Source organism: Phyllopteryx taeniolatus, chromosome 17 (genome assembly GCF_024500385.1).
Source record: "Phyllopteryx taeniolatus isolate TA_2022b chromosome 17, UOR_Ptae_1.2, whole genome shotgun sequence".
Lineage (NCBI taxonomy): Eukaryota > Metazoa > Chordata > Actinopteri > Syngnathiformes > Syngnathidae > Phyllopteryx > Phyllopteryx taeniolatus.
The window spans coordinates 16,658,395-16,683,467 of NC_084518.1; the positions used below are offsets into that span (position 1 = coordinate 16,658,395).

The 25,073-nt window shown below is 42.4% G+C and overlaps 3 protein-coding genes and 1 long non-coding RNA gene across 10 annotated transcripts; 3 read left to right on the forward strand and 1 right to left on the reverse strand.

Moving 5' to 3' along the window:
• Positions 1–301: 301 nt before the first annotated feature.
• On the reverse strand, positions 302–17,362 carry LOC133466855 (solute carrier family 22 member 4-like). Of its 4 annotated transcripts, none has more exons than XM_061750971.1 (10): positions 17,201–17,362; positions 7,552–7,778; positions 6,912–7,094; positions 6,088–6,191; positions 5,843–5,997; positions 3,779–3,950; positions 2,437–2,573; positions 1,546–1,636; positions 1,095–1,309; positions 302–871 (listed from the first exon to the last, which is right to left on the reverse strand). In XM_061750971.1, exons 2-10 carry the CDS (start codon positions 7,756–7,758, stop codon positions 381–383), a joined length of 1,755 nt encoding a protein of 584 aa, XP_061606955.1. In that variant the 5' UTR covers positions 7,759–7,778; positions 17,201–17,362; the 3' UTR covers positions 302–380. The 4 variants fall into 4 exon arrangements, with proteins under 4 accessions (XP_061606955.1, XP_061606954.1, XP_061606956.1 ...); XM_061750970.1 differs by lacking the exon at positions 17,201–17,362 and adding an exon at positions 7,922–7,960; XM_061750972.1 differs by lacking the exon at positions 17,201–17,362 and having other exon boundaries at positions 302–617; positions 689–871; positions 7,552–7,873.
• Positions 2,063–3,952, forward strand: LOC133466861 (uncharacterized). Its single transcript, XR_009785058.1, has 3 exons — positions 2,063–2,192; positions 2,379–2,595; positions 3,787–3,952. It is a non-coding gene; the product is annotated as an uncharacterized LOC133466861 (long non-coding RNA).
• On the forward strand, positions 10,392–13,954 carry ufm1 (ubiquitin-fold modifier 1). Its single transcript, XM_061750979.1, has 6 exons — positions 10,392–10,475; positions 10,580–10,636; positions 11,126–11,183; positions 12,768–12,807; positions 13,140–13,172; positions 13,680–13,954. Coding segments are annotated over exons 1-6 (294 nt in total). The 5' UTR covers positions 10,392–10,473; the 3' UTR covers positions 13,784–13,954.
• Positions 16,534–25,020, forward strand: smad9 (SMAD family member 9). 4 transcript variants are annotated; one of them, XM_061750976.1, is made up of 11 exons: positions 16,534–16,551; positions 17,423–17,545; positions 18,316–18,411; positions 19,230–19,301; positions 19,414–19,668; positions 20,387–20,602; positions 21,067–21,336; positions 21,905–22,015; positions 22,092–22,313; positions 23,151–23,407; positions 24,632–25,020. In XM_061750976.1, the coding sequence occupies exons 5-11, from the start codon at positions 19,473–19,475 to the stop codon at positions 24,773–24,775; spliced, it is 1,416 nt and encodes a 471-aa protein (XP_061606960.1). In that variant the 5' UTR covers positions 16,534–16,551; positions 17,423–17,545; positions 18,316–18,411; positions 19,230–19,301; positions 19,414–19,472; the 3' UTR covers positions 24,776–25,020. The 4 variants fall into 4 exon arrangements, with proteins under 4 accessions (XP_061606960.1, XP_061606958.1, XP_061606962.1 ...); XM_061750974.1 differs by lacking the exon at positions 19,230–19,301; XM_061750978.1 differs by lacking the exon at positions 19,230–19,301 and having other exon boundaries at positions 21,908–22,015.
• The last annotated feature ends 53 nt before the right edge of the window (positions 25,021–25,073 follow it).

A 25,073-nucleotide genomic window follows, 5' to 3' on the forward strand; every position in this document is an offset into this window, starting at 1 on the left:
AAATATGGGATAACAATGTACTTTTATTCTAACAGTGTGTGTGTGTGCGTGTGTGTGTGTGTGTGTGTAAAACTCTCTTTTTGTCCTCTAGATGTTGAAGAACATGTACAGATGCACGCACACCAAAGAAGAAGAGACAGCATGTCCATGGATGTCTAGTCACACATCGAATATTTCCAATAGAAATCACTAAAATTATTAGCTCGTGGAGTTGTGATTTTTTTTTTTTTTTTTTACATTATTTATTGTATATTATATCATTAGATATTATTTACTATACAAAAAATAGAAAACTCAGATGACATGTTTTGTCTTTTATTCTTCTATGAATGCAGAAATAAACAAAATATTGCATATGCATACCATCAATGTACAAGTTGTTACATATTACACAATCCAGTTATACAATTTGTTGGTAAAAGCCACTGTGTGATCACAATATTTACAGTTGTCTTTAAAAGACATTTATGGATTTGGACGTTTTTGCCTCTTTTGCATCTGTTCAAGGGTCTCGGGAAGCGGTCGCCTAAACGTCTCTGGCAGGAAGAGCGTTGCCAAGACAGAAAGCATGGCCAGAGTGCCCAAGGTGATATACGGCAGATACTTGAAGTAGATGTCTGTGTGGTACCGACAGTCAAAGTCAAACTATGTTTGGCCCCACCAACCTCCTTCCCAGAAAAGTGCTTACTCATCTGTATGAGAAAAGGCGCAAGGCAGCTTCCTGTTCGCGACACCATGACGCAGGTCCCGGATGCTGTGTTCCTCAGGCCCGTCGGGTACAGCTCAGCGGTGAAGGCGTATAGCAGTGACGTTCCAGCTGTGGCGGCAAACTTACCCAACATCTCCAAGGCCACGGCCAGACCCAGAATACCTGAGGGAAAGGCCAACGACAACAGTCCAAGCAAGAACCGTACTAGTTTTGAACGACACCTTGGCACAAGATGGCTGAAGGAGCTCTGACACTTTTGAATCATGCTCCAGGACAAGACTGGTTTTGAACCAAGACAATTGAGGGAGCCCTACAGCTTTTGAATAATGCTCCTGGAGCCACTACTCCTTTTGAGTTCAACTCTTGGCTCTGGTGTGCTGCTTACTCTGAGGCACCAGCTGAATGAAGAGCAACGCCAGGCCCATGGTGAGGAAGGCAGCCACCACAGCGAGGCGTCGCGGCAGGTACCGGATGGCCAAGCTACAACTCACATACGCCGGCATTTCCACCACGGCGGACAGGAAGCAGCTGATGTATGGATCCGCGTGGAGGTGTGACGTGTTCAGGGACAGGCCGAAGTAGCAGATGTTCAGCGTGAACCTGCCAACAAGACAGAGACAAGACTAGGTTTTTTTGATGCCCCTCGAAAACCAATCGTTGACGGGGCACGGAGGATGAATATCCCCCACCCCTTCCTTGCATGCGCAAACAAAATGTTGAAAATAAACACACACGAGGGGTATCGGCATCGGGGTGGCTGACTTTCAGTCAAGGGTGGCCGTGGCCACACCTGGCCACTCCGTAGCTCCGCCCCTGGCTGATAGGTGAGAACTTACCACACCCAGCAAAGGAGGACGGTCGTCATGGCCGTGCTTCTTTTAGTCACCAGGTCCAAAATAGTGTAGCGTTTCACTGGACTCTCCTCATCTGCCTAAAAATGTACAACAAATGTTAGCATTCAGCGAACTGCCATGCTAACAAGTGTAGAATCTACACTCACTGGGCACAAAGCTTTTCAAAATAAAGGTCTTAATAAGACACCATTTTAGATGCTAACAACTGTCCTCCCTGCAGCTAGCGTCTTTCAATCGCTCAACAGTGTTCTTTGTTGTTGACATTGCCGTTCTTTTCAACGCTCCTACTTGGTGTGTGGTGCTCGCAACTCTCCTGGAATTTGCTGGCCCTTAGCCTGGTTATCCGCTAGCAACTCTCCAACTTTCAACTGCTCGGTCGTTTTTTTTGTTTGTTTTTTGTCATTGTGGTTCTTATTCACTCACTTCCTTAGTGTGCCCTGGTACTTGCAGGCCCTTAGCCTGATTAGCCGCTAGCAACTCTCCCACCTGCCGCTAGCATCTTTCAACCGCTCAGCCAGAGTTTGCTTTCTTATTTTGCTATTGAGGTTCTTATCCTGTCTCCTTCTTGTAGTAGCTTGGCATCTGCTATCCCTTCACCTGGTTTGCTGCTATCAATTCTTCCACCTGCCGTAAGTAACTATCACACCTGCCTTGAGCATCTCAGCTGTCTGTCTTGTTTTTTTAATTAATTGTGGCTCTTGTTTGCTCCCCTTCTTGATGCGTCCTATTTGCTGCCAGCCTTTAGTCTGGTTAGCCGCTAGCAGCTCTCCCACCTACCGGTAGCATATTTTAACCTTTTTTTTTTTTCTATACAGCTCTATATTGCTGTCACTAACGAAGTGTCCAGCCAGCGCATTGACACAAAAGTCCAACTTGCGTTCAACTCGAAATCGCCAAAGATCTTCTCTGGTGCGACCAGTCGGTTCATCTTGGCAGCTTTTTTCACGATGGCCTCTGCCTCCATCACTCGGCCCTGAGACAGCAGCCACATGGGAGACTCTGGGAGGACCCTGTCACACACACGAGCAATGGGTGTGAAGTAGATGTAGATTTTTCGGGTATCTATATTTTAGTATTTATTTTTCTGACAACATTTTGCTTTTTATATTTGAAAATAGATATCCGTACTTTTTACTTTTTACTCTTTGGCTCTAATTGGCTCTCCTCAGATGACAAAACGACATACGTAAAAGTACAGAGAGGTTAAGTCAACTGTAATTGAGATCTTGAGCTTCTGTCTTATAAGGCGGAAAAACAGGGACAGCAGCAACATGGAGGAACATGAACCAGGGAGCGCTAACGATGACGACATTAGATTCGGGGAAGCAAGCTATTTCCCATCTGTGTCCTTATTAAAGAGATTTATTTTTTTTACGGCTCAAAGAATGATTTGTGGCCAATACATTTGTTCTTGTGCCAGCCTAAAAGCCCCTAGCTTGTGCTGTTAAAAACTTTGCTCTTTAATCTGGAAAAAAAACATGCAAGGCTTATTTTTCCAGTTGTTATCATTAGCTAATTTTGCATTTTTTTGTTTTTTTGTTGTTGCTCAGTTCACAAGGTTAGTAAAACTATGAGAAAAACGTTTTGAACAAGGAAAAAAAAAAAAGTTCAGCCAACACTAACTCTTCAGAATATGACTTGTAAAGAGCACTATCGTGTGAGTTGCTAAAAGAGGAATACTACCGTATTTCTGTGCAGAGGTTTTTGCTTCCATCGTGCCAAGTTATCAAAACAGGTATTGAAGATAATTGACAACAAAAAATTATTTTCACTTATTAAGTACATTTCAGTCTGTTCTTTATTCATGTAAAGGAGTTGAATCAGTACTTACACAAACATCTGTACTTCTACTTTAGTACAGAGTGTGACTATGGAAAGCTGTTTGTGCATTTATTTGATATCCTTGATTTCCATCTTAAGGTCCTTGTACTAGTACACTTTGTCCTCACCAGTTTGACAATACAGTTCACGAGAACAACTAGGGAGCACTAGTAGAACAACTGTCTTAGTAATGTTTTTTTTTTTCTTCACTAGTTCTACCACTGCACTGAATTGTCATACTAGTAAGACCAAAGGGCGTACGAGTACATTGACCTTAAGCTGAATATCAAGGATAGCAATACATGCTCAAAGGTTTTGAATAGTGGAAGCACTTTTGCTTCATCTGGAGTTTCAAGAAAACAAGACAGCAAGTCAATAGTGTCCTTATGCCTACCACCACAGGGGGATGTAGAAGAGGCCAGGCAGCCCAATGGCCAGCAACAGAGTCTTCCAGCTCCGGAGGAAGTAGGCGAAGAGCGGCAGCATCATGTAGCCCAAGGTGAAGCCCAGAGATGCAGCAGCCGATGAGTAAATCACCCGAGCGTTGCCCGTGAGGATTTCTGTGCCTGCGCCAGCAAAAACAATTTGTTTGAATTTTGTGTGGCGTAAAGCAGGGGTTCTCAAACCGTTTGGGTCCATAGGAGAAATTTATTTTTCCCCATCTGGGATTTGCTTTATTTCTCCCGATGCCCAAAACATTTGAGACATGAAAAGATTTTTTCCAAGCATTAAAGGGAACTGTTAATCCTTTGCCGTGCATTCGCAGGCACACTCAGAGCAGGAACAACCCCACGACCTCATTCTGACCTGTTATTTTGGGCTTCAGGAGCTTTGCTAAAACTATGGGATAATATCTACCTCCGGAAAATTAAAAAAATGCCCATCCCTCATTTGCCAACAACTGGGCATAAGACTAGCAAACAGAAACACGGTGAAGAAACCTCAGGCAGTAGAGATGATTCAGGAGCGACATGGAATAAGCAACATTTCTGATCGATTGGTAGGTTTATTACCTTTTTTACATTTTTTATTGATTTTCTGTTAAGGTTGTTCAAGGAAGACACCACAGTTTATGCAAATGATTTGGTTTGAAAATACCCCTTGTTCTCATGTTAATAATGTGCTGAACGCTTATAGAACAAGTGTTTTGAATGTTTTGATTATCATTGCTCGTGTCAAGGTTAGAATGGTTACAAGTAGAGAAAAGACGACATGAAGAAAATAAAACTTGTCAGGGCACAGAAAAAGGAGTTCCGGTGAGTTGAATGGAAATGGCACAAGTCAAAACTCTGTTTTCATTATGACATTTCTAATGAAAATGTATGTGTTCAACCAGACGATGCGTTTTCAGACTATTTTCTGAAATAATCACACCTCCAGCTGTCCTTTTTTAACAAACCCGCCAGTTTTACTGTCCTTAGAACTAACTTTTACATTTACGTGCAATGAATGTGCAATATTCTCACAATGTTAAAGGCATTTAAAATTATTGAATTTTTTATAACACAAATAGCTCTGCAGCCAGCTAGGCTCCTTTTGGAGCCTTATTTTACATAATGTTTTTTTTTTTTCAGATTTCAGGGTTGTTAAAAAACTTCAAAGCAGTGTGTCAAATTTACAAGACTTTTTTTTTTTTGGTCCATTTACAGTCCATTTAAGCCTCATCTAAAGAGGACTAGTCTTGATCCCCGTATCAAACCTGCCATTCTTAGACAACGTCCTAGACAAAGTTATATACCAATAGCTTACTGACGTTCTCCTCTCTGTTACCGGTAATGCTTTATATACTTTCCAATCGGGTTTTAGGCCCCACCACAGCGTTGACACATCTCGGATCAAGGTGTCAAATGATAGCCGCCTGAACACAAATGCAGGCAAAGTCTCAGTCTTAGTTCTGCTGGACCTGAGTATTACCTTTGACACATTTGACCATGTGATCTTATTACAAAAGTTAGAATACTAGGTAGGAATCTATGGAACTGCTCTAACTGGTTAAAGTCCTATCTCGAGGACAGGGGGTATTTTGTTGAGATAGGTAACACTGTCCATGACCAGTGGGGGTACCCAGGGGTCAATCGCGGGACCCCTATTGTTTTATCTGTACAAGCTTCCATTAGGCCAGCTAATACTTACCTAAAAAGTGTTACACCAAAACAATGCAGATGACACGCTGATCTACATGTCACCGACGGCAGGTAAACATAGGCCTGTAGATTTACTCTTGTCACTGTATCAAACAGCTCAGTGTTTGGATGCAAAACAATTTTCTCCAGCTAAACTTCGAATGTGTTGAGAATGCTGCTGCTTGAGTCCTGAAAAGAATCAGGAAATATGATCGTATTAGCTCTGTACGCAGTTCTTTGCACTGGCCCCCTTTAACTCAGAGAATAGACTTCAGCTTTGCTTGTGTACAAGTCTTCTCATGCTTTACTGTAACTGCATTTAAAAAATAAATTACCCAATATAAAGCAGGACACGTAGTTGGAGATATTGCCAAGGCCGCTGCAGAAGAGAAAGAAGCAGAACACCTCCCAGGATGGCGCAGCGATCTGCACCAACGTGAACACGGCCTGAATCATTATGGTGGAAAAAAGCACCACCTTACGACCAAACCTAGGCAAAAAAAAAGCCATTCATTCACAAACAGTCACCTAGTACTTACAGTAGTTCCTGCAAATTCTTGATGCCAAGCAAGTACATTACCTGTCAGCAAGCACTCCTGAGAAAAAGGATCCCACCAGGACCCCCAGGAAGAAAATGGTGGCGGTGAAGGGCTGCTTCCAGCGCTGGCTGCACACCAAGTCGAACTGGAAGCGCATAATTGACAGTGTCACTCCTGCCAAGTCGTTAAAATCATCAGGTACCTTAGGTACACCCTAAACTGGCTGCCAGCCAATCGCAGGGCACATACAAACAAACAAACAACCATCTGCACTCACATTCACACCTACGGGCAATTTAGAGACTTCAATTAACCTACCTTGCATGTTTTTGGGATGTGGGAGGAAACCGGAGTGCCCGGAGAGAACCCACACAGGCACAGGGAGAGCATGCAAACTCCACACAGGCGGGGCCGGGGATTGAACCCCTGTCCTCAGAACTGCGAGGCAGACGCTCTAACCTCTTGTCCACCGTGCCTCTTTATAGATACAGTAATTTGAAAATAAGTGCCTCCTTTTGGAGGAAAAAAGGTCCCTATAGTGAAATTTGTTTTTTTAAAAGTCATACATTTTCAGGAAAATGGACATATAATTGAGGAGAAATGTATTATACTTTATTTATTATACTAAAACGTCAAGAAAAACTAAAAAGTTTAAGTTTTAGAAAAAAAAGTCACTTATGTGTGTTCCCCATTTTTTTAGATCAGTTAACTCACAGTAAACTACAGAAGCTGCCAAAAAAAACACATTTTAAATCGCTTTTTAAAATCTACAAAAACTGAAGAAAAAAAAACAGCTAAAAAACTACATTTTGGGGGGGGGGTTTAATGGAAAAAAAAACAAAATGATCTTGTACCAAAAACTAACCTCTGAGACCACGGTGGACTGGTAGACCTCAGTGCCATAAACCCACCCGTCCACGCAGTCCTCCTGCTCCAGGCTACTCAGGTTCACGTCGAGGCCTGGGAGCAGCCCACCGGCCGAGAGGTTGCGGAGCAAGTCCAGTCGGTAGCGGCGGCAGCGGCTCGGCTGCGGCTCCCCGTCCACAACCTCGGAAGATACATAGGTGATAACCACAAGTCGAGATGAGCTTTCATGCAATGACTTGTTGTGGAAAATGCATAGTAGACATGCATTTTTGTTTCTAAAACAGGCAAGAATGCTGCTAGATCAGGATTGATGCTAACGCAACTACAAGATTTCGTTGCCACTTAAATTCTTTTGCCCAAGGTCAACACACGTCAAAGTAAATTTTATTACTTATGGATGGACATTCCTACTTTTACATTTTGCTTCATAAAATTGATGAGTTATAAATGTTGATAAGCTTTCATAAAACAAGCAAACCCCTGAAAGCAAATGTTATCCATTACATGCAGTGAGATGAGTACTGAGACTAATTAATGTTCCTACGACACCCATCATCTGCTTTAAATTAAAAAAAATAAATTCTCCTTTCCTTTTTTTTTGAGTAAATGTGGAGAGATGACCTAAAATAGCAGTGTACCTCCAGAGGGACTGCTGCCTCTCGCCACTCCTGGCTGAGGTTGACCTCTGTGATCCGGCATCGGTGCCGGGGCGTGTCGGTAATAAAAACCAGCGAGAAGGAGCCTGTCCCGTTTGGCAAGATGGTGGAGCAGAGCAGGAAGAAAACCATCAGCTGGAAGCGACCCCACGTCCCCAGGAAGGCCACGCTGCCATCGTAGTCCCACATGATCCGTGTTTATGTGGCTTCTTCAGGGGAAATATCCAAACGTACAGATAAGAATGTATAACGCTGTTTCTTGAAGGAAGGAAGATAACACTCAGACCTGAGACTATCACTGATAATTTAGGACAAGCCTTGACTCGTAACTAAACTTTGTGTAACAACCCACCTGAAAGATCGCCTCCGGCTCCCTAGTACAGGAATGGTGAGGCGACTGATTATATTTTTATAGCCAAACAGGTTTAAAGTCCACAGATGTTAGATAGAAATGCGTATTGCTGGCAGACCAGAAAAAAAAGTACAGTATATTAATAGTATAGTATAGCAATATATAATAGTCAATACCACATTATAACGCGATACGGCTCATGTTATAACGTGAAAAATTTCATGTCATAATGTGATAAGTTTCACATTAAAGCGTGATAAAGTTCACATAACTTTTTACATTCTAATGTGTGAAACATCTCATAATAACATCATATGGAACTTTTTTCGCTCTCTCTGGTGTGGCAGCAAGGCGCTTACACCGAACACAAGTTGGACGACATCGTCACATTAACTTAACATAAATTAGCCTTGGGTCGCAGACGTGGTTCACACTTCAAAGCCTGTTTCAGGAGTCAGGATTATGAAATTTGAATTTGAATTATGAAAATTATAGCAATGAAGTCAAATTTACAGATGAATTAAACATTTTCTTCACAGAAGGTAAATTGAAGTTACACTGTAAAGAATTTTCCTGTAAAATAATTGAATTACTGGCAGCAGGGACGTCAGTAATTTACTATTATTTTACAGTGCATTTCCTGTCATTTGTTTTTAACAGTATACTACCATATTTTGGATTGAAGTACACTATCGTCACTGTAATTTAACAGTGCATCTACCAAGATTATTTTTTACAGTATTATAGACTACAGAATGTTATTTTGTTGTGAGTGTTGGTAATTTATTTTAACTCTTAATTACTATTTTTGGATTATATTAGGTTAGCATAATTTAACGGTGCGTGTTGGATTGGAGTGTTGTATGGGTTAGTCGTGCTACATTCTGTGAGGGAAGGACAGGACTGGACAGGACAGGAACAGGAGGGGAAGCATACAGGACAGGGGTCGTGTATCCAACTGAAGTGTGGTGGGAGTGGCTATGTAAATTATAAATTATAATCTGTAGGACCAGAGTGTAAGTGAGGGGATTCCCAAGAAATCTGCATAATTATAGGTTATTTGTCGCAATGAGAGCTGGCCCACACCCAGCGATTAAATCCCAGGGGTGTGTGTCTGCAGACACATGCAAGTGAATTGACACCGTTTCGCATGCACAATAACCGTCACAAGTGTCCTGTAATTCCTGTGCCTGCACCGCGCGGGCTGAGGACACCAGCCCACCCAATGGAGGGGCGGGGTCAGGCCCTGTCGTCCACCCGAGAGCGGCCCGGCGGACGGGACACCTCCCGCAATGAGGGATCCAAGGTGGTTCACCAGCCCCACCGAGGCAACCCGAAAACCGGCCACCTGGAGGAATTATTATTTTTAATATAGACTAGTGGGCATCGCTGATCCACACGCCATAGATGTCAGTAATGCACCTGGACATTATTTGCAAACAGCCTCGAAATGCCAACCGAAGAAGAAGGAGTTGCCAAAGCAAATAAATGGATAGGTCGACTTTTTAAATCAACTTCCATCAAACGTTTTACATCGACAGATAGGGAAGGGATAGCTTCTTGAGACTTCTACTCATGAGAGACATTAACAAATTTGAGGCTGCACATTTTAAGGTAAAAATGTTCCATTTATTGTCACTTTAAATGCAACTGAGTCTCACGTATGTATACTCTTCATACTGTTGGTTTGCACACTTTATAAGAAGATGTTTGTATTTAGCTTTAAGAGCTCTCTGCAATTGAACTAAATCGACCCATTTCAGTTTTAAGCTTTTTTTTTCTTTTTAAATGCTTTGTCAGGCCAGGCCTCACGGTGCAATATGCAGTATGAACAAGTGTAAATGGCATAAAGTCAGAAATGACACACACAAAACTCCACCCAGATATGTCTAATTTATAAGTAAATCATAATGAAAAGGAACAGAACCTGGAATCAGTGTTTGTCTTGAATATCATCAGCACTGGAAACATTTGTATTTGTATTTATTTATTTATTTATTTTTGTTTTAGGATTTGGGATTTTTCAAGGCTAACACAGCCATTGGAGTTCTAGCACTTAATGCTGGGAAAGTGAAAAAAATGACACAATAAGAGCGAGCAAGGCAGGAAATGTTGAATTGTTTACATCTGTTACAGCAGTGGTTCTCAAACTTTTTGCACCAAGTACCACCATCAGGACCAACAGTTTTAGTCAGAAACGAGTTTTTATTTCTAAAACGTATATTTAATATTATAGTAAGCCATTTCAACAATATGCAGAGTTTGAACATTATCCATCCAGTCAAGTGTTGCTCTTTAGGGAAAATGTTAGTCGGCCGAAAAAAGCGCCGGTTTCAAAATAACAAATTAATTCACATTTTCTTGGTATTTGTGTCACCTAACGTTTATGTATTTTTTAAATTACATTAAATTTGTTTAATATCCTCTAAAACAGCAAAAGCGCATAGTTATGTGCCAAAACTAGAACTCAATCGATGACGTGTACGTAGGGGTCCTTTCAGAGTTCCGGGTGTGAGTAAACAGCTCGCAACCCGAGTTGCCTCGCCTGAAAAATGTAAGTTTTCACTCTTTTACCTTTGACATTTCGTCTAAATATTTCCCCATAATACCTGTCTAAAACTGAGGCAACGCCTACGCTATTTTTGTTTGCTTGTGCAGGTCTAAAGTAACGTTTAAAATCACGTTGACGTCGGACCCCCGGCTCCCGTTCAAAGTGTGAGTACAGTACACTGACAGCTAAACGACTAAAATCGATCCGAAATGTGCCTTTAACCTTGTCTCTTTTCAATTCTATCCGCGTTTATCCTTGCATTTTAGTCCAATCACCATGTTCGACTTGATATGAGCGCCGCGTCGAAATATAGACGCTTATAGCTCGGTTTTTAATGCTAGCACATGCTCGTAGCCAGAGATGGCAAAAGTACTCTGTACTTTAGAAGTACAGATACTTACGTAAAAATACGTTACGTAAAAATACTTGTGTATTTACGTCAAAATGACTCCCCCCCCCCCCCCCCCCCACACACACACACACACACACTCTTGATGAGGTGGCAGGCCGTAACGACACATTGTGTGTGGTATTTGTTTACAAACAATAAAAAGCCAATTTCCCTTTAAATCCATTTTTAACCATCTATTTAGCTTTATAAAATGCATAAGTGTAATGTGTTAATGATTTAATTTAATTTTTTTCTCAAACAGATTAAGTGTCCCAGAGAGCACGCCATTCACAGCAGTTTTGAAATTTGCGGCAGAGGAGGTAAGACAACTAACTGCAAAGTGGGCAGTGGTGATTAAACTTTTCCAAACACTCTAGCGACTGCTTAAAAAAAAATAATAAAAAAAAATGCGACTCGTGAGTTTAATTTCCTATAAGAAACACGCAACATGAGCGGAATCCTTTTCACACTGCTTGCATATACAAAGGAGCCTCCTGGAAACCAAATTTCCAAAGACACTGTGCCCATTGTACGTTGCAAAAGCACTGATTTAGCCACATTTTGGAAACGTTTGACCCGCGGTATGTGCTTCCAAGCTGTGCTTGTATCCAAGCATGTTTGGTTTCAGGAGAAATAAAGCAAATTCCTAAAAGGGGCGGGGGGGGGAAGCAACACTTGTTATGAATAATGTCGTCGTTATTTGCTTTTTCAATAAGCGAAGGAGGTGAATCAATTAAAATGGGAAATCTAATATTTGTGTGTGTTTTTGTGTGGGCATGTCCATTTTTTGTGCGTGCGTGTGAGTGTTTCGATTGGTAGGATGGCTGTGTGTACATTTTGAGTAGGCTTTACACGATCAGGATTTTTGGGACTGAACAGTAAGTTAAAAAAACAAACGATAACCGATCACCGATCCTATCACAAGATGGAGCAATGTGTCTATTTACATCACTTGTTCATTTATTGTATATACTTGAGTACTGTATCCATACATCCATCCATTTTCTGTACAGCTTAACAAGGGTTGCCAGCACGCCGTCCCAGCTCAAATTATTCTCCAGCATTTTAGACAAAAGTTAAAACACAAATGACCTCTAGGGGGCATTCAAGGATTGGCCACTGACATAGGTTTAGGTCAAATCAACATTACAACTGACAGAAATAATGGGTGATAACTTACTGTAATTAAATTACTTTATTGCAATTAAATTACTTTAATAAATACTGTTAATGACATGCTTACTCTAACTTTCTCATTGTCCCGGATATATGGACGGGTGTTGTCCAGAGTTTGAGTCCGTTTGACACTTTTCCTTTCTCCCCTCCACGCTGCGTTGCTTGCTTACATTCTTCCGGTGCTCGATTTAAATTTGTGTTGAAGCATTTAGATGACGTTCCCCACGACGTACTTCAGTTGTGCACAGACTGCAAATAACTTGCATGTTGTTTGTCTGAGACACCGCAAAATAGTCCCACACAGATGACGTGTTTTTTCACCGACAAGATTGAAAAAAAACGTTATTGGCCGTCAGATAGTTACAGTACTGCGCAACAAGACACGTGACGAGGCTAAAAATACATTTGCTTTTGGATTCATACGCGACAAAGACACAGAGTTATGTGCGGAGCCGATCGATGACGTCATTGATCGGATCGGCGACTTATGACATGAAAGCCGATCAGCATAAAATGCTAATTATCGGCCGATACCGATAACGCCGATCAGATCGGTGTAAAGTCTAGTTTTTAGTGTTGTTTTTTTTTTTTTTTTTTGGCAGTTGTGTGCTCAGCTGTGATTTTGTGTGGTGTGTTGGGTGCCGAGGCATTCAAGTGCTCAGCAATGGGCTGATGCACTGATAAACGTGTCATCACGTTACGTTATTTCCTCTTTACCTTGTCTGCAGTTCAAGGTGCCATCAGCCACCAGCGCCATCATCACCAATGGTGAGTTTACGAAATGATTTCCTGCTAGGTAGCGCCAACTACACTCTTACTGATTTTTCATCAAATGTATTAAATAATGAAAGAATAAAAAATCCTGCTTGGATGCATTATGGGACTTTTGGATTCCTGGTTGTATTTGTAAAAGCAGCTTTTTTGATGCCGCTACTGTGCATAATGTTATGGCCGGTGAGTGTAACAAGTTGACGGTAAGCTTTATCAGGTTAGCGTTGATTTTTCGGTGCCTCGGCCGTTAACATCACGGCATAGTTATCCATCGTGTCTGTGATCTTTCCCCGACGTTGTCATTGACACGCAACATTTTCTCCTCGCAGACGGAATTGGAATCAACCCTGCGCAGACAGCAGGTGAGCCACGATATTTATTTATTGAATTGTCAGATATACACGAGTCACTAAAAGTAAGCATCTGTAAGGAACCTAGCATGCATGTATTTGGAACGTTGAAGGAAGCCAGAGCGCCCGCAGAAAACCCATGCAAGCAGGGGGAGAACATGCAAACTTCACACTGGAACCCGGATTTGAAACCTCGAACCTGTGAGGTGGATGTGCTTATCATCACTCCTCCACCGTCTATGCAAGATTAAGATTAAAAACACGAATGTATATCATTAGTTAAATATTTTTTTTAATCAAATCCAATTTTTAGCGCAATATGTTATAGGCGAGTTAGCATTCAGTAATTTCTGTAACAAAATACGGACGATCCGTAACATTTGACAGCTCAAGCATAATGAAGCAGGATGCTTCAAATCTGCCATCTCTAATCCTGAATCCTGACCGAGCTTCCACTTTTGTGTCGCTTTGTCGCTACGCCCGATGCCGTCCTTACGTTTTTCTCCCGCGTACTCGCAGGCAACGTGTTCCTAAAGCACGGCTCGGAGCTGCGCATCATTCCCAGAGACCGAGTGGGAGGACGAGGAGACCGACGCCGCTCGTCTCCGCCGAGGAGACCGTGATTCAGCCACGCCTCGTGTCCTATTTATGTACTGCTCTACAGTGTGTTTGTGTGTGTGTCTGTACACTTACAATGACACACTGCATGCTGCCATTTTTCATCCCTCAGTAAGTGTATGGAAACATCGACATTTTTAATCCTTGTAAATGACAATAAAACACCATTCACATGACACGCAACACTATCTTACTTTTTGGACCAAATTCGGTAGCTTAATTACGCATTCCAGCCACAAGAACCTCAGCCCAGAACTTTTAGAGGACCATTGTGTGTTTCGGGACTTTTGTCAAAATGTAAAGATCCGCGAACCAGTGGTTCTACTAATAAAAAATATATATATGTATATTTAACCACAGACGAATGTAACAAGGATTTATCATTGGTCATTTGGACTCTGTCAATTATTATTAGTTTTTTTTAAACGAGCAAAATCTTAAAATGGGATTGGTTAATTCTGAACTGCCACATCTGAAGTTATAAGAGGGTGTGCACACTTGTGCAGCCAGTATTTCAGTTTATTTTTACTTCCCCACTCAAAAAGATATTTTTATTTTCAATTGAGTTCGTCTTATGCTTGGAAAAGTTTTGAAATTATTTATCTTGGTCTCAATGTTTTTGTTTTAATTTTGCAAACACCTGGAATTTGAACAGGGGGTGTGTAGACATTTTATATCCACTTTAAAGTACCAAGAACTAAAAGTCCCTGAAACTTCAAGTGGAAATCCAGCTTTGAATGAAGAAGAAAAAAAAAAAAGTCAACGTCATACTTTTACACCCATAAGGAAGTAGAAGCATGCGATTCCCCCCCACAACCAATCATCAAACTTCATTTAAAAAAAATTATTTAAAAAAAATTTAATTCAATAAAATGACAAGTATATAAAGTTAACCACAGACAAGTGTGACACCGATTCATCGTTATTGTAATGCTTAAAAAACAACAACAATCAGCACATCGTTATTACATTTTCCTGAGCTGTGAGCCAGGAACTTTATGGTGAACTTTTTTTTTTTTTTTTTTAAAGATTTATTCGTAGTCACAATAAATGGATCACTGAAAATGTTTAAAAAAAAAAAAAGAATCCCACGTTTTTCATAAACGAATGCAATCCTTTGTAGTAAAATATCAATTTGGACTGCTTATACATTTGTCCACCAGATGGTGCTACTGTGTACCATTCCAAGCATCCTACCGAAATTAAAAGTTTCACGTTTTGGAGAAAGTGACTTTTTTTTTTTTTTTGTGAGCGAGGTTTTTTAGAGAACCTTTACATAGTGTTAATTTTCCTTGCATACACACTAAGTTCCAAATCAGTTTTGACCCGGGCCAAGAATATCTTTACAATAATAGTCTTTATCAAACAATGAACTGCAGATGTTTTCAAAATGTGTGAATAGCATTTCTGACATTAATAAATGATTAATCCTCAATATTTTAAGAGAAATTTTTGCAGGTGCAGCTCTCACACCTGTGTCAAGGCACCCTCTGAACAAAGTATGTATGATTTGTTTTTATTTTATTTTTTTTCTTCTTAGCTGTTTTACTATTTCGAGATTCCCCCATGACCCTTCAAGGACCCTGTGTAAATGTGATGAGAACGCAGACATTTCGCATAATTGTTTCAAGCTCCCTTTTACTCACTGTTACCGCTGTCCCATAAAAATACATTTTTGGCATGTGCAGTTTCAAGATTCCCGACGTTACCACCATTTTCCTTGATTTAACACACAGTGGTAAATCTAAAATACATTTTTGGGTATGGGTCAAATTTGACATGGAACAGACCTTTTGGAATATTTTCATTTGTGTGTATTTTCGGTAACTTTAGGAATATTCATCAAAATTCCGGGTGATACAATAGGATCTTATAATTGCTGTCAAATGTCAAAACGGGTCAAATTTGAAACTGTTCAAAATATATGGCTATATTTTAGCAGTACGGTAGTGTTAAAGTATACGACATCATACTGATACAGCTTCTAATATTTGGGTTGAATTAGTGAACGATCGTCTCAGCTCGACAGCGGACTACGTCGCGACGCGGAGCCGGCGGACCGCGGCCTCTTGGCGGCGTCGCGGGCGCCGGACACTCCGCTCCCACAGCGGACGAATCTCCGAGCAAAACAATGGGGGACACGACGCTTCCCCCTCCTCCTGGCGGTGGCGCGGTGACGTTTCGCCGCAGTTGCTGTAAACTGAAAATGTCAAACTTGCAGACTGAGTGTCGCCAGCCAGGCTTGCGTCATCAACCGGACCAGACCGCACCGCGGCGTCGTCGCGTATCCCTCCGCCTGCCTGACCGGCCTCCCCACTTAAGGTAACGAAATAAATTTCAACTCAAACAAAGCAAAACCCGTTGAGTACGCGTGTTTATGTTATTTCATACCTAATAGCTGTGTCAATGCTCGTTTGTATGGATTTAGTTTGTTATATACGGTATTTGGCTTAAAATGAAACCGTGATGCGTTCACTGACTTGACACACACACGTTAAAACATGTTTGTCAGGTGGGAAGGCGGCGGAGGGATCTGGAACACAGGCACTGCGGTTCCAGTCAGCCTGACGCCGCCGTGGCTGCTAAGGCGCTCCGGCTGGAGCCTGCAGGAGCCCAGCCGACTCCAGTGGGCCAGCCCGCCGCGGACCTGCTGCGGCAAGCGCGCGACCTTACCACCGGAGTCACTTCCGTGTCCCCTTCACAACAAAAGCTTGCTAAGTCAAGGATGGACCCTGCTTTTGTTTTTTTTGTTTTTTTTTTAAAGTTTGGCAAAGTGAGTTAAAAAAAAAAAAAAAAAAACGGGGGGGGGGGGGGGGGATCACATACTGTATGTGCAAGGCATACCGTAAGTCTCAAGGCTTAATAACGTTCACGTTTTGAGCAAGTACGGAGTTACTGTGTTAGTGATTAACAGCTTTTCGGTGAACCTAACATATTTACTTGACAGGTGAACTTAATTTGACCTTCGCTAAACTCAAAGTCAACTCAAGTCTTGTTTTAGCCAAGCAACCCCCAAGTCCTAAAATTACTCACTTAAGTCTGACTTAAGCGACATTGTTGGTGTCCGGTGTATTTGTTTCGGATGCAAGATGATTGATTTTCATTTTCATTTTGATTTATTTCATTATTTCTCCCAATTTAAAACTGTTTCCAACTGTCAAAATACCCCAAACGTCAACAGTTGTAGACATATTTTTACAGCATATTTCATGTCATGGTGACATTTGCTCATGGTGAGCGGCGGATCAATCTCATGCTTTATGGAGCAATCAAGTCAGTGTCGCATTTTAGAAGCTAAAATACATTTGTCCATTAGTTTTGTGGTGTGGTGCGTGACATAATTGCCCAACACAAATACACCCCACTCCCAAGTTGACATTATGTTCAGAAGTTAGTGCTAGTAACACTGTGCTAGCACCTACCTTTTGGCTTTGGCATACTAGTGCCTGTCAAATGTGGTTCTTTCGCTCTGGAACTTTGGCCAGCCTATCTCCTCTGTCGTTAGTGGAGAAGCAGATTATTATGTAAATTTGTCCCACTGACGTCACAATCTAGCACAATTCGCATAGGCTTGCTCACAGACACATTTTCAGAAATAAGCAGATAACTTAAGGGCTTTGTCTTTTATTTTGAAACACCCATAGCGGATACGCTCCACTCAAGCGTGTGCGCGCGCACAACCCCGCACACACTGGACGCACACCTTTGCAAGTCGCGACACGCAGCGTGCCCTGGACTTAATACTACTACTACTGCTACTAAAGTGGGTGAGTCAATATTATTATTAATATTATTTATTTATTGTTCACATTCCAAATGTTTAAAGTTGTAGAAATTGTTTCAATGCTAGATTGTTTGGGAGACTTTTGCATTGAATGTCACGTGAGGTTGAGCTTTTTAATAAAGACAATGATGTCACAATTAGTTTGAACAATATCTACTTAATCATGCGTAATGTTTATGAATGACACATGTTGTCGTGAAAGGATCTGGCTTGTTTACTTTTTAGTCGAGGAGTGGGCGTGAGGAAGAAGAAAAGGGGGTGGGTGGGTGGAGGGGGGGGGGGGGGGGGTCCTGGTGATAAAGCATTAGGTAATTGGACTATCTGAGCCCGCAGACTGTGTGACGCCGGCCTCCATAAAGCAGTTGTGGGTGAGTGTGTGTGTTTAGTAGACTATAGCTTTCACAATTGAAAATAAATAAATACAAATGTAATGTCATCGTGGAACGTCATGCGTGTGACCTGCTCGCTTCTGGTGTGATGCGGCATGGTTTTGAGCAGATGATGATGGATAGACGCACGCACTCCAATAAACACACACAGCAAGCACACGCGCACCCCTCCTCCTCCTGTCCTGTGATGTGTTCTGGCCAGACAGTTCGGCTCCTGGGCGTCTTCACAAGAGAAAGAGAGACGCCACAAGAGGACCTTCCTCCTCCTCCTCTTCCTCCTCCTCCTCCTCCTCCTCCTGCTGCTGCTGCCTGGAAAATATTCCTCCTCATCCTCACCAGCATCTTCTCACCTCTCTCCCGACAGATGCGCAGGACTTGAAAGAACCACTCGGACAAATAGGCGCTTGTTAAAGAAAAGAAGTCGGCACGTTCATCACCTCATCCCACGTGCGTCAATAGGGTGAGTGTACATTGTATTGTTATCTTAACAGGTGTGAATGTTTTTTTTACAAAAACGGGAGACATCGGCAATCGGCACGCGTCACCCAAGGGCGACGCATTTTGTCACGTGAATAGTTGTTAACTTGTTCTTAGACGTGTATGACAGTAAATCACTGATTAAAAAAAAGAAGTCGGCACACTCATCACTGAATCCGGCACCCGTCATCAAAAAGGCAATCGTGCGTTTTGTGACAAGTGAACAGTCGTTGGCTTGTTTTTACATTTGTGTGACAATGAATCAACCATAATTTGCTAATTGTACAAAAAAGGGAAGTCAGCACGTTCATCATCGCATCCGGCACGCATGGGTCAGCTACACATTTTTTTTTATTAACGTTAATTAACAAAAAAGTCGCTCATAATAAGAGAGGTCTGCATTTTCGTCACCGCATCCAGCACTCATCACCAAAACCCAAGTAGACATTTTTTGTTAACCTCTTTTCACATTTTGACATTTGACGTTTGACATTAAATCAACGATAAGTCGCAAAGAGAAGTCTTTATGCCTTCACCGCATCTGGTGCGCGGCATCAAAGTGGCAAGCGCAGTTTTTTTAATATGTTAACAGTTGTTAATGTCGTTTCACACATGAATCACAGTAGAACAACAATAAACAAAACAAAAAAAACAATATCAAACAAACAATAAACAAAGAAATAGAAAAATAAACAATGCAGCACATTCGTCACCGTATTCAGGACACATCATCAAAAGTCAAGAACAGGTTTTGTTTTATGTTAACAATTGGTAACTTGTTTTTGTTTACTTCTGACACAGTGAATTAGCAATATTTAGCTAATTGTACAAGTTGTTACGTTCATCACCGCATCAAATACGCATCATCAAAAGGCGAGTACCCATTTTGTTACATGTTAACAGTCGTGTACTTCTTTTTTTTTTTAACTCCTGTAAGACAATAAATCAATAAGTGGCACCGTTCTCTTCTCACCTACCTTGACAGATGCCGCAAACCTCGACCCGCATCATCTAGACCGGACGCATCGGGAACGAAAAGGGACCATGAACTCGTCCACGTCCATCACGTCGCTCTTCTCCTTCACCAGCCCGGCGGTGAAGCGTCTGCTGGGCTGGAAGCAAGGGGACGAGGAGGAGAAGTGGGCCGAGAAGGCGGTGGACTCGCTGGTGAAGAAGCTCAAGAAGAAGAAGGGAGCCATGGAGGAGCTGGAGAGGGCCCTCAGCTGCCCCGGACAACCCAGTGAGTGGCCGCTTCGTTAGATGCGTACCATATATTGAAATCCAGTACAAGAATATGTAGCGAGGATAGCACTTCTGTCAAAATGGAGTGTGCTGATAGATTTATGGCCTCTGATTCAAGTTAATAAAAGAAACATTTGACAACAGGAGGTCATAAAATCCGGATGTAGCGAGCTACACCAATTTTGCTTCTGTTCAAAGGGAATGTGCTAATAGATTTTTGGCACCCCACTACAACCACGAATACAAGTAATACTGCACGTGTTGATAGATTTATGGCCTCTGATTGATTTGGGACAGGCCAAATAAATGGATGGATGTCATAAAATCCACATGTAGCAAGGTGGGCAACACTGCCAATTTCAATGAGAAATGTGCTGATAGATTTATGGCTTCTCACTGATTTATGACCCCACAAATAAAACCATTACTTTTGAACATTTAACGTGTCATAAAATCCAGGTGTAGGCTGGTAGAAAATACCAATTGTCAAAATCGAAAGTGCTTTATTTAAAAAATATATATATATATATATTTTTTTTTAATGACACCCCAATTAAACCACGACTCTTTAATGAGGTCAAAAAATCTGACCAGAGGCAGAATTTTTTAAAAGAATTTTTTTATTGGACCTCAGGACGATGGTATACCTAACCTCGTGTCCAAACAGGAAGTGACAACCTCATCCATGTAGTAATCCTCGTTTTTAAACTTGTCAGGCAAGTGCGTGACCATCCCCCGCTCACTCGACGGGAGGCTGCAGGTGTCTCACCGCAAGGGCCTGCCGCACGTCATCTATTGCCGGGTGTGGCGCTGGCCCGACCTGCAGTCGCACCACGAGCTCAAAGCGCTCGACTGTTGCGAGTTCCCCTTCGGCTCCAAGCAGAAGGACATCTGCGTCAATCCCTACCACTACCGGCGCGTGGAAACGCCAGGTAAGGGGCAATCTGCCTAAACAGAAAGCGTTTGCGTTTATACAGTAGCTACAGAATGGGGACTAGACCTAGTTTATCATTTGCCAACATATTCCAACACAGAGTGATGTAAAGTGATTGGATTGCGGTTCCAAAGCCGCGGGAAATTAGCGCATCAATACATGCATTTGTTATTTTTTTCATGTGCATGGCTCTCTGTCACAAGATCTACATTATCATATTATGTGATAACACGTTTTTAACTCTCCCCGTCGGAGAGTGTCTGAAAGTGAAGGGAGTGAGGTTCCAAAGGCAGGAGAAGTTAGCATGTAAATGAATGAGATTTTCGTGTGCTGACTGACTGCCACAAGACAGCTTTCTCTTGTCAGCATGTTTGTGTGTCTCTTGTCTATTTGGAAAATGTTTAGTTCTGAGCCTCAGGTACCATTTTCCTGTATCGCTTTTTTTTTTTTTTCTCTTCCCAGTGCTGCCGCCTGTCCTCGTGCCGCGCCACAGCGAGTTTAACCCGCAGCACAGCCTGCTGGCCAAGTTCCGCAACGCCTCGCTGCACAACGAGCCGCTGATGCCGCAGAACGCCACCTACCCGGAGTCCTTCCCGCCGCTACCGGGCTCCTCGTCCTCCTTCTCATCCTCGTCGCCGTCCTCCTCGTCCCACGGACGATCGCCCGCCTCGCAGAGCTACCCCGACTCGCCCGGCAGCTCCACGGAGCCGGGTAGCCCCTACCACATCGCAGGTAGGACGCCAGCTAACTGGTTTGCCTAAACGGGCTGTGGTAGGACTCAAAACTCAAAATCTCTTCAAATGATGGCATGATGTCTTAGCGGATAGAGTTAGCCCCTCGCAGCAAGAAGGTTACAGGTTTGAATCCCAGTTTGAGGGCTTTTATGCGACTGTGTGGGGACAGCGCATATTTTCCATCCTGCAAGTACAGTAACTTTAAATAGGCTATTACCATAGCACAGACTGGTGTTTGTGGGGTGAGGTTCCCTAGGTTGCCAAAGTTAGCAGGTAGCACATCCTAATATTTCTCCAAAAGAAGCTGTAGAATTGATCAAGGCGACCACTGTACAGTGTATTTTTTTAGAATATAGGTACCATAACTTTAACTATCCTAATAACATGTTGATGGAGTGATGTTCCCTTGGCTGCCAAAGTTAGCACACTATTTTTTCCACAAGAGGCAGTACATTTGTTTTTTTGTTACTTTTTGAAATTTGCATGCAGTATTTAAACCGATTAGCTCGGAATGTCCAGATTTCCTGATGCTCGGCCATGAAAAATGTGCTGTTTTTTCCCCCCAGCAGAGACTCCGCCTCCTCCGTACAGCATGATGGAGTCTAGCCCCCATGAGGACGTGAAGCCCGGCAACTCCACGGAAACCACAAAGCTCACCTTCTCCGCTCCACACATAGGCAAGTTTGGCTTCTTCCGCTCTCCGGGTGCTGTGATGGAACGGTTTTTGTGGATTACGCTTCCTGTCCTCCTCAGATTTGCGTCCGGTGTGCTACGAGGAACCCGAATACTGGTGCTCCATCGCCTACTACGAGCTGAACAACCGGGTAGGCGAGACGTTTCACGCGTCGTCGCGCAGCGTGCTGGTGGACGGCTTCACCGACCCGTCCAACAACAAAAACCGCTTCTGCCTCGGCCTGCTGTCCAACGTCAACCGCAACTCCACCATCGAGCACACGCGGCGACACATCGGCAAAGGTCATTTTTGTTGTTGTTTTTTAGTAGCATATTCAAATAATGAAAGTCCTGCATCAAAGGTTTACAAGAACAAGTTAAAATGTTGATTGATAACACACTTTTTTTTAAATTAAAAATGAAAATGTCTCACAACTTACAAGGTATCACACTTTTTACCCTCTGGGTTCTATGCTGGCCAATGGGTTTCATTCAACGTTTTAGTTTTCTACCAGATTGCATTAGCACATTTTGGACAGGGCAACAATTTCATGTAATATTCCTTTAAGTGTCTTGATACAGCTGACGCATTCATTTACTAGTTAGCATATCTGCCTCACAGTTCAGAGGTCGTGGCTTAAAATCCGGGCCATCACACTTTTTTTTTTTAATTAAAAAAAAAAAAAAAAAAGTTACGTGAAAAGTTGTCACACAATTTAAAAAATGTGAATAAAAGAAATTTGAATGTTACAAGATAGGACCCTTTATTTAAAAATACTTTAGTCTATTAAGATTTTTTTATTTAAAATTCTAAGTATATTTTTACTTTCAAAGAGTCAAACTTCTTATTTCAAATGATTTTTAATGTAAAAAAAGTTAAAATGAAAATTCATCAAGCTTGGGGTGCCATACATCTGTCTATAAATTAACCGCTTATTCCTTTTTGACACAAGTGGTATTCTTAACTCAGTACAACCACAAAGGAAAAATCCGATCCTCGAATTTTATGACCTCCTGCCAAAAGATCATTGATTTATTAATTTTTACTGTCATTAATCATTCCAGCACTTGCTCTTTGACAGTTTTTTGAGCTGCATCTGTCTGAGGCCATAAATCAATGACCCTCCCTGGCCCTCCCAGGCTTACACTTGTACTACGTGGGCGGCGAGGTGTACGCCGAGTGCCTGAGCGACAGCAGCGTGTTCGTCCAGAGCCGCAACTGCAACTTCCAGCACGGCTTCCACGCCACCACCGTGTGCAAGATCCCCAGCGGCTGCAGCCTGAAGATCTTCAACAACCAGCTGTTCGCGCAGCTGCTCGCCCAGTCCGTCAATCACGGCTTCGAGGTGGTCTACGAGCTCACCAAGATGTGCACCATCCGCATGAGCTTCGTCAAGGTAAGACGTACTCGAAATGATGGGAAAGTTCGACGGGCTAGCTGTTCGGGTCTGGTCCTTATGACCGTGAGTCAAGCTAAGCTATGCTAATGTGATAAGTGGACAAGATACCAAATGTATAAGTCAAGTTTGGATTTTCACAATAGAAATCAGATAGTTGGAAAAAGTTGCTTTTTTTTTTTTTTTTTTACCTACTTTATACAACAAAGCTGTTGGAAAACTAAAACAAGACGAATGCACCCATAATTAGAGCATTTTAGCAGCGTCAGCTAACACGCTAAAGCTAATTGCCACCGAATCATGAGACACTGAAACTGAAATGTACACATTTACATTTCCTGTTGTCAACAGAGTCAAGGTTTCGTTGAGTGTCGGGGACCATAACTCATTCCATTTTTTATTGGGATGCGTTAAAGGGATTATCATACGTGCAAATGTTAATCGTCTGGATTTTATAAAGCTAATTGTGTGGATTTTATTGTTGTTTTTTGTTTGTTTTTGTAAAAACAAAATTGTTTATTGAGCTGGGGGCCACAAATCATCCCACCCCGTTAGTCTTTGACAGTTTTATTGGGCGTGAAATAGTCATTACAATATATTCTAAAGCTTACGATCTTGATTTCCTGTTGTCAAAACTTCCAAAGCACGGTGAACGACTGGTTAGCACATCTGCCGCACAGTTCTGGGGACCGGGGTTCAAATCCCGGCCTCGCCTGTGTGGCGTTTGCATGTTCTCCCCGTGCCCCCGTGGGTTTTATCCGGGTACTCCGGTTTCCTCCCACATCCCAAAAACATGCATGGTTGGTTAATTGAAAACTCTAAATTGCCCGTAGGTGTGAATGTGAGTGCGAATGGTTGTTTGTTTATATGTGCCCTGCGACTGGCTGGCGACCAGTTCAGGGTGTACGCCGCCTCTTGCCCAAAGTTAGCTGGGATAGGCTCCAGGACGCCCGCGACCCGAGGGCGGATAGCGGTAAGGAAGATAATGAAAACCTCCAAGTTTTTGTAGGTGGGTGGCCATGATAAAGCTTTCCAGCCTGTGTTTTTTGGGTTTTTTTTTAGGGGGAGTCAAAAGTTAATTGCCTGGATTTGATCATCTTTTGTTGTCAAAGGCTCATATGGTGGGGCCATGCAGATTTGCACCTTTTTGACAGTTTCGTGGTAACAATGTTGTAGTCATGCTTTGACTATGACGCGTTATACAATTGTGTTGTCTTGTTTTAGGGCTGGGGGGCCGAGTATCACCGGCAGGACGTGACCAGCACCCCCTGCTGGATCGAGGTGCACCTACACGGGCCCTTGCAGTGGCTGGACAAGGTCCTCACCCAAATGGGTTCCCCTCACAACCCCATCTCCTCCGTGTCCTAGCAAGCAGGCAGGTGGTGGTGGGCGCTTCGGCACGGGGGCACAGCTCCTCCACAAGCCTTCGGGTTGTGTTCCTTGTTTACTGTGAGACTGACTTTCATTTGGCTTCTTTACAGCTTGGTGTTGTTTTCTTGCATATCGCTGCAGCACTTATTTGTGTGTGTGTGTGATGTCTTTAAATATAATTTTAACATACAGACCTATTTTTATTTGTGCTTATATAAAATTTTCTTTCAAGTCTAAAAGGGGATTTTGTCTCATTTATTTACTGTGGATTAAGAAATCTGAGTCTTCTTCCAAT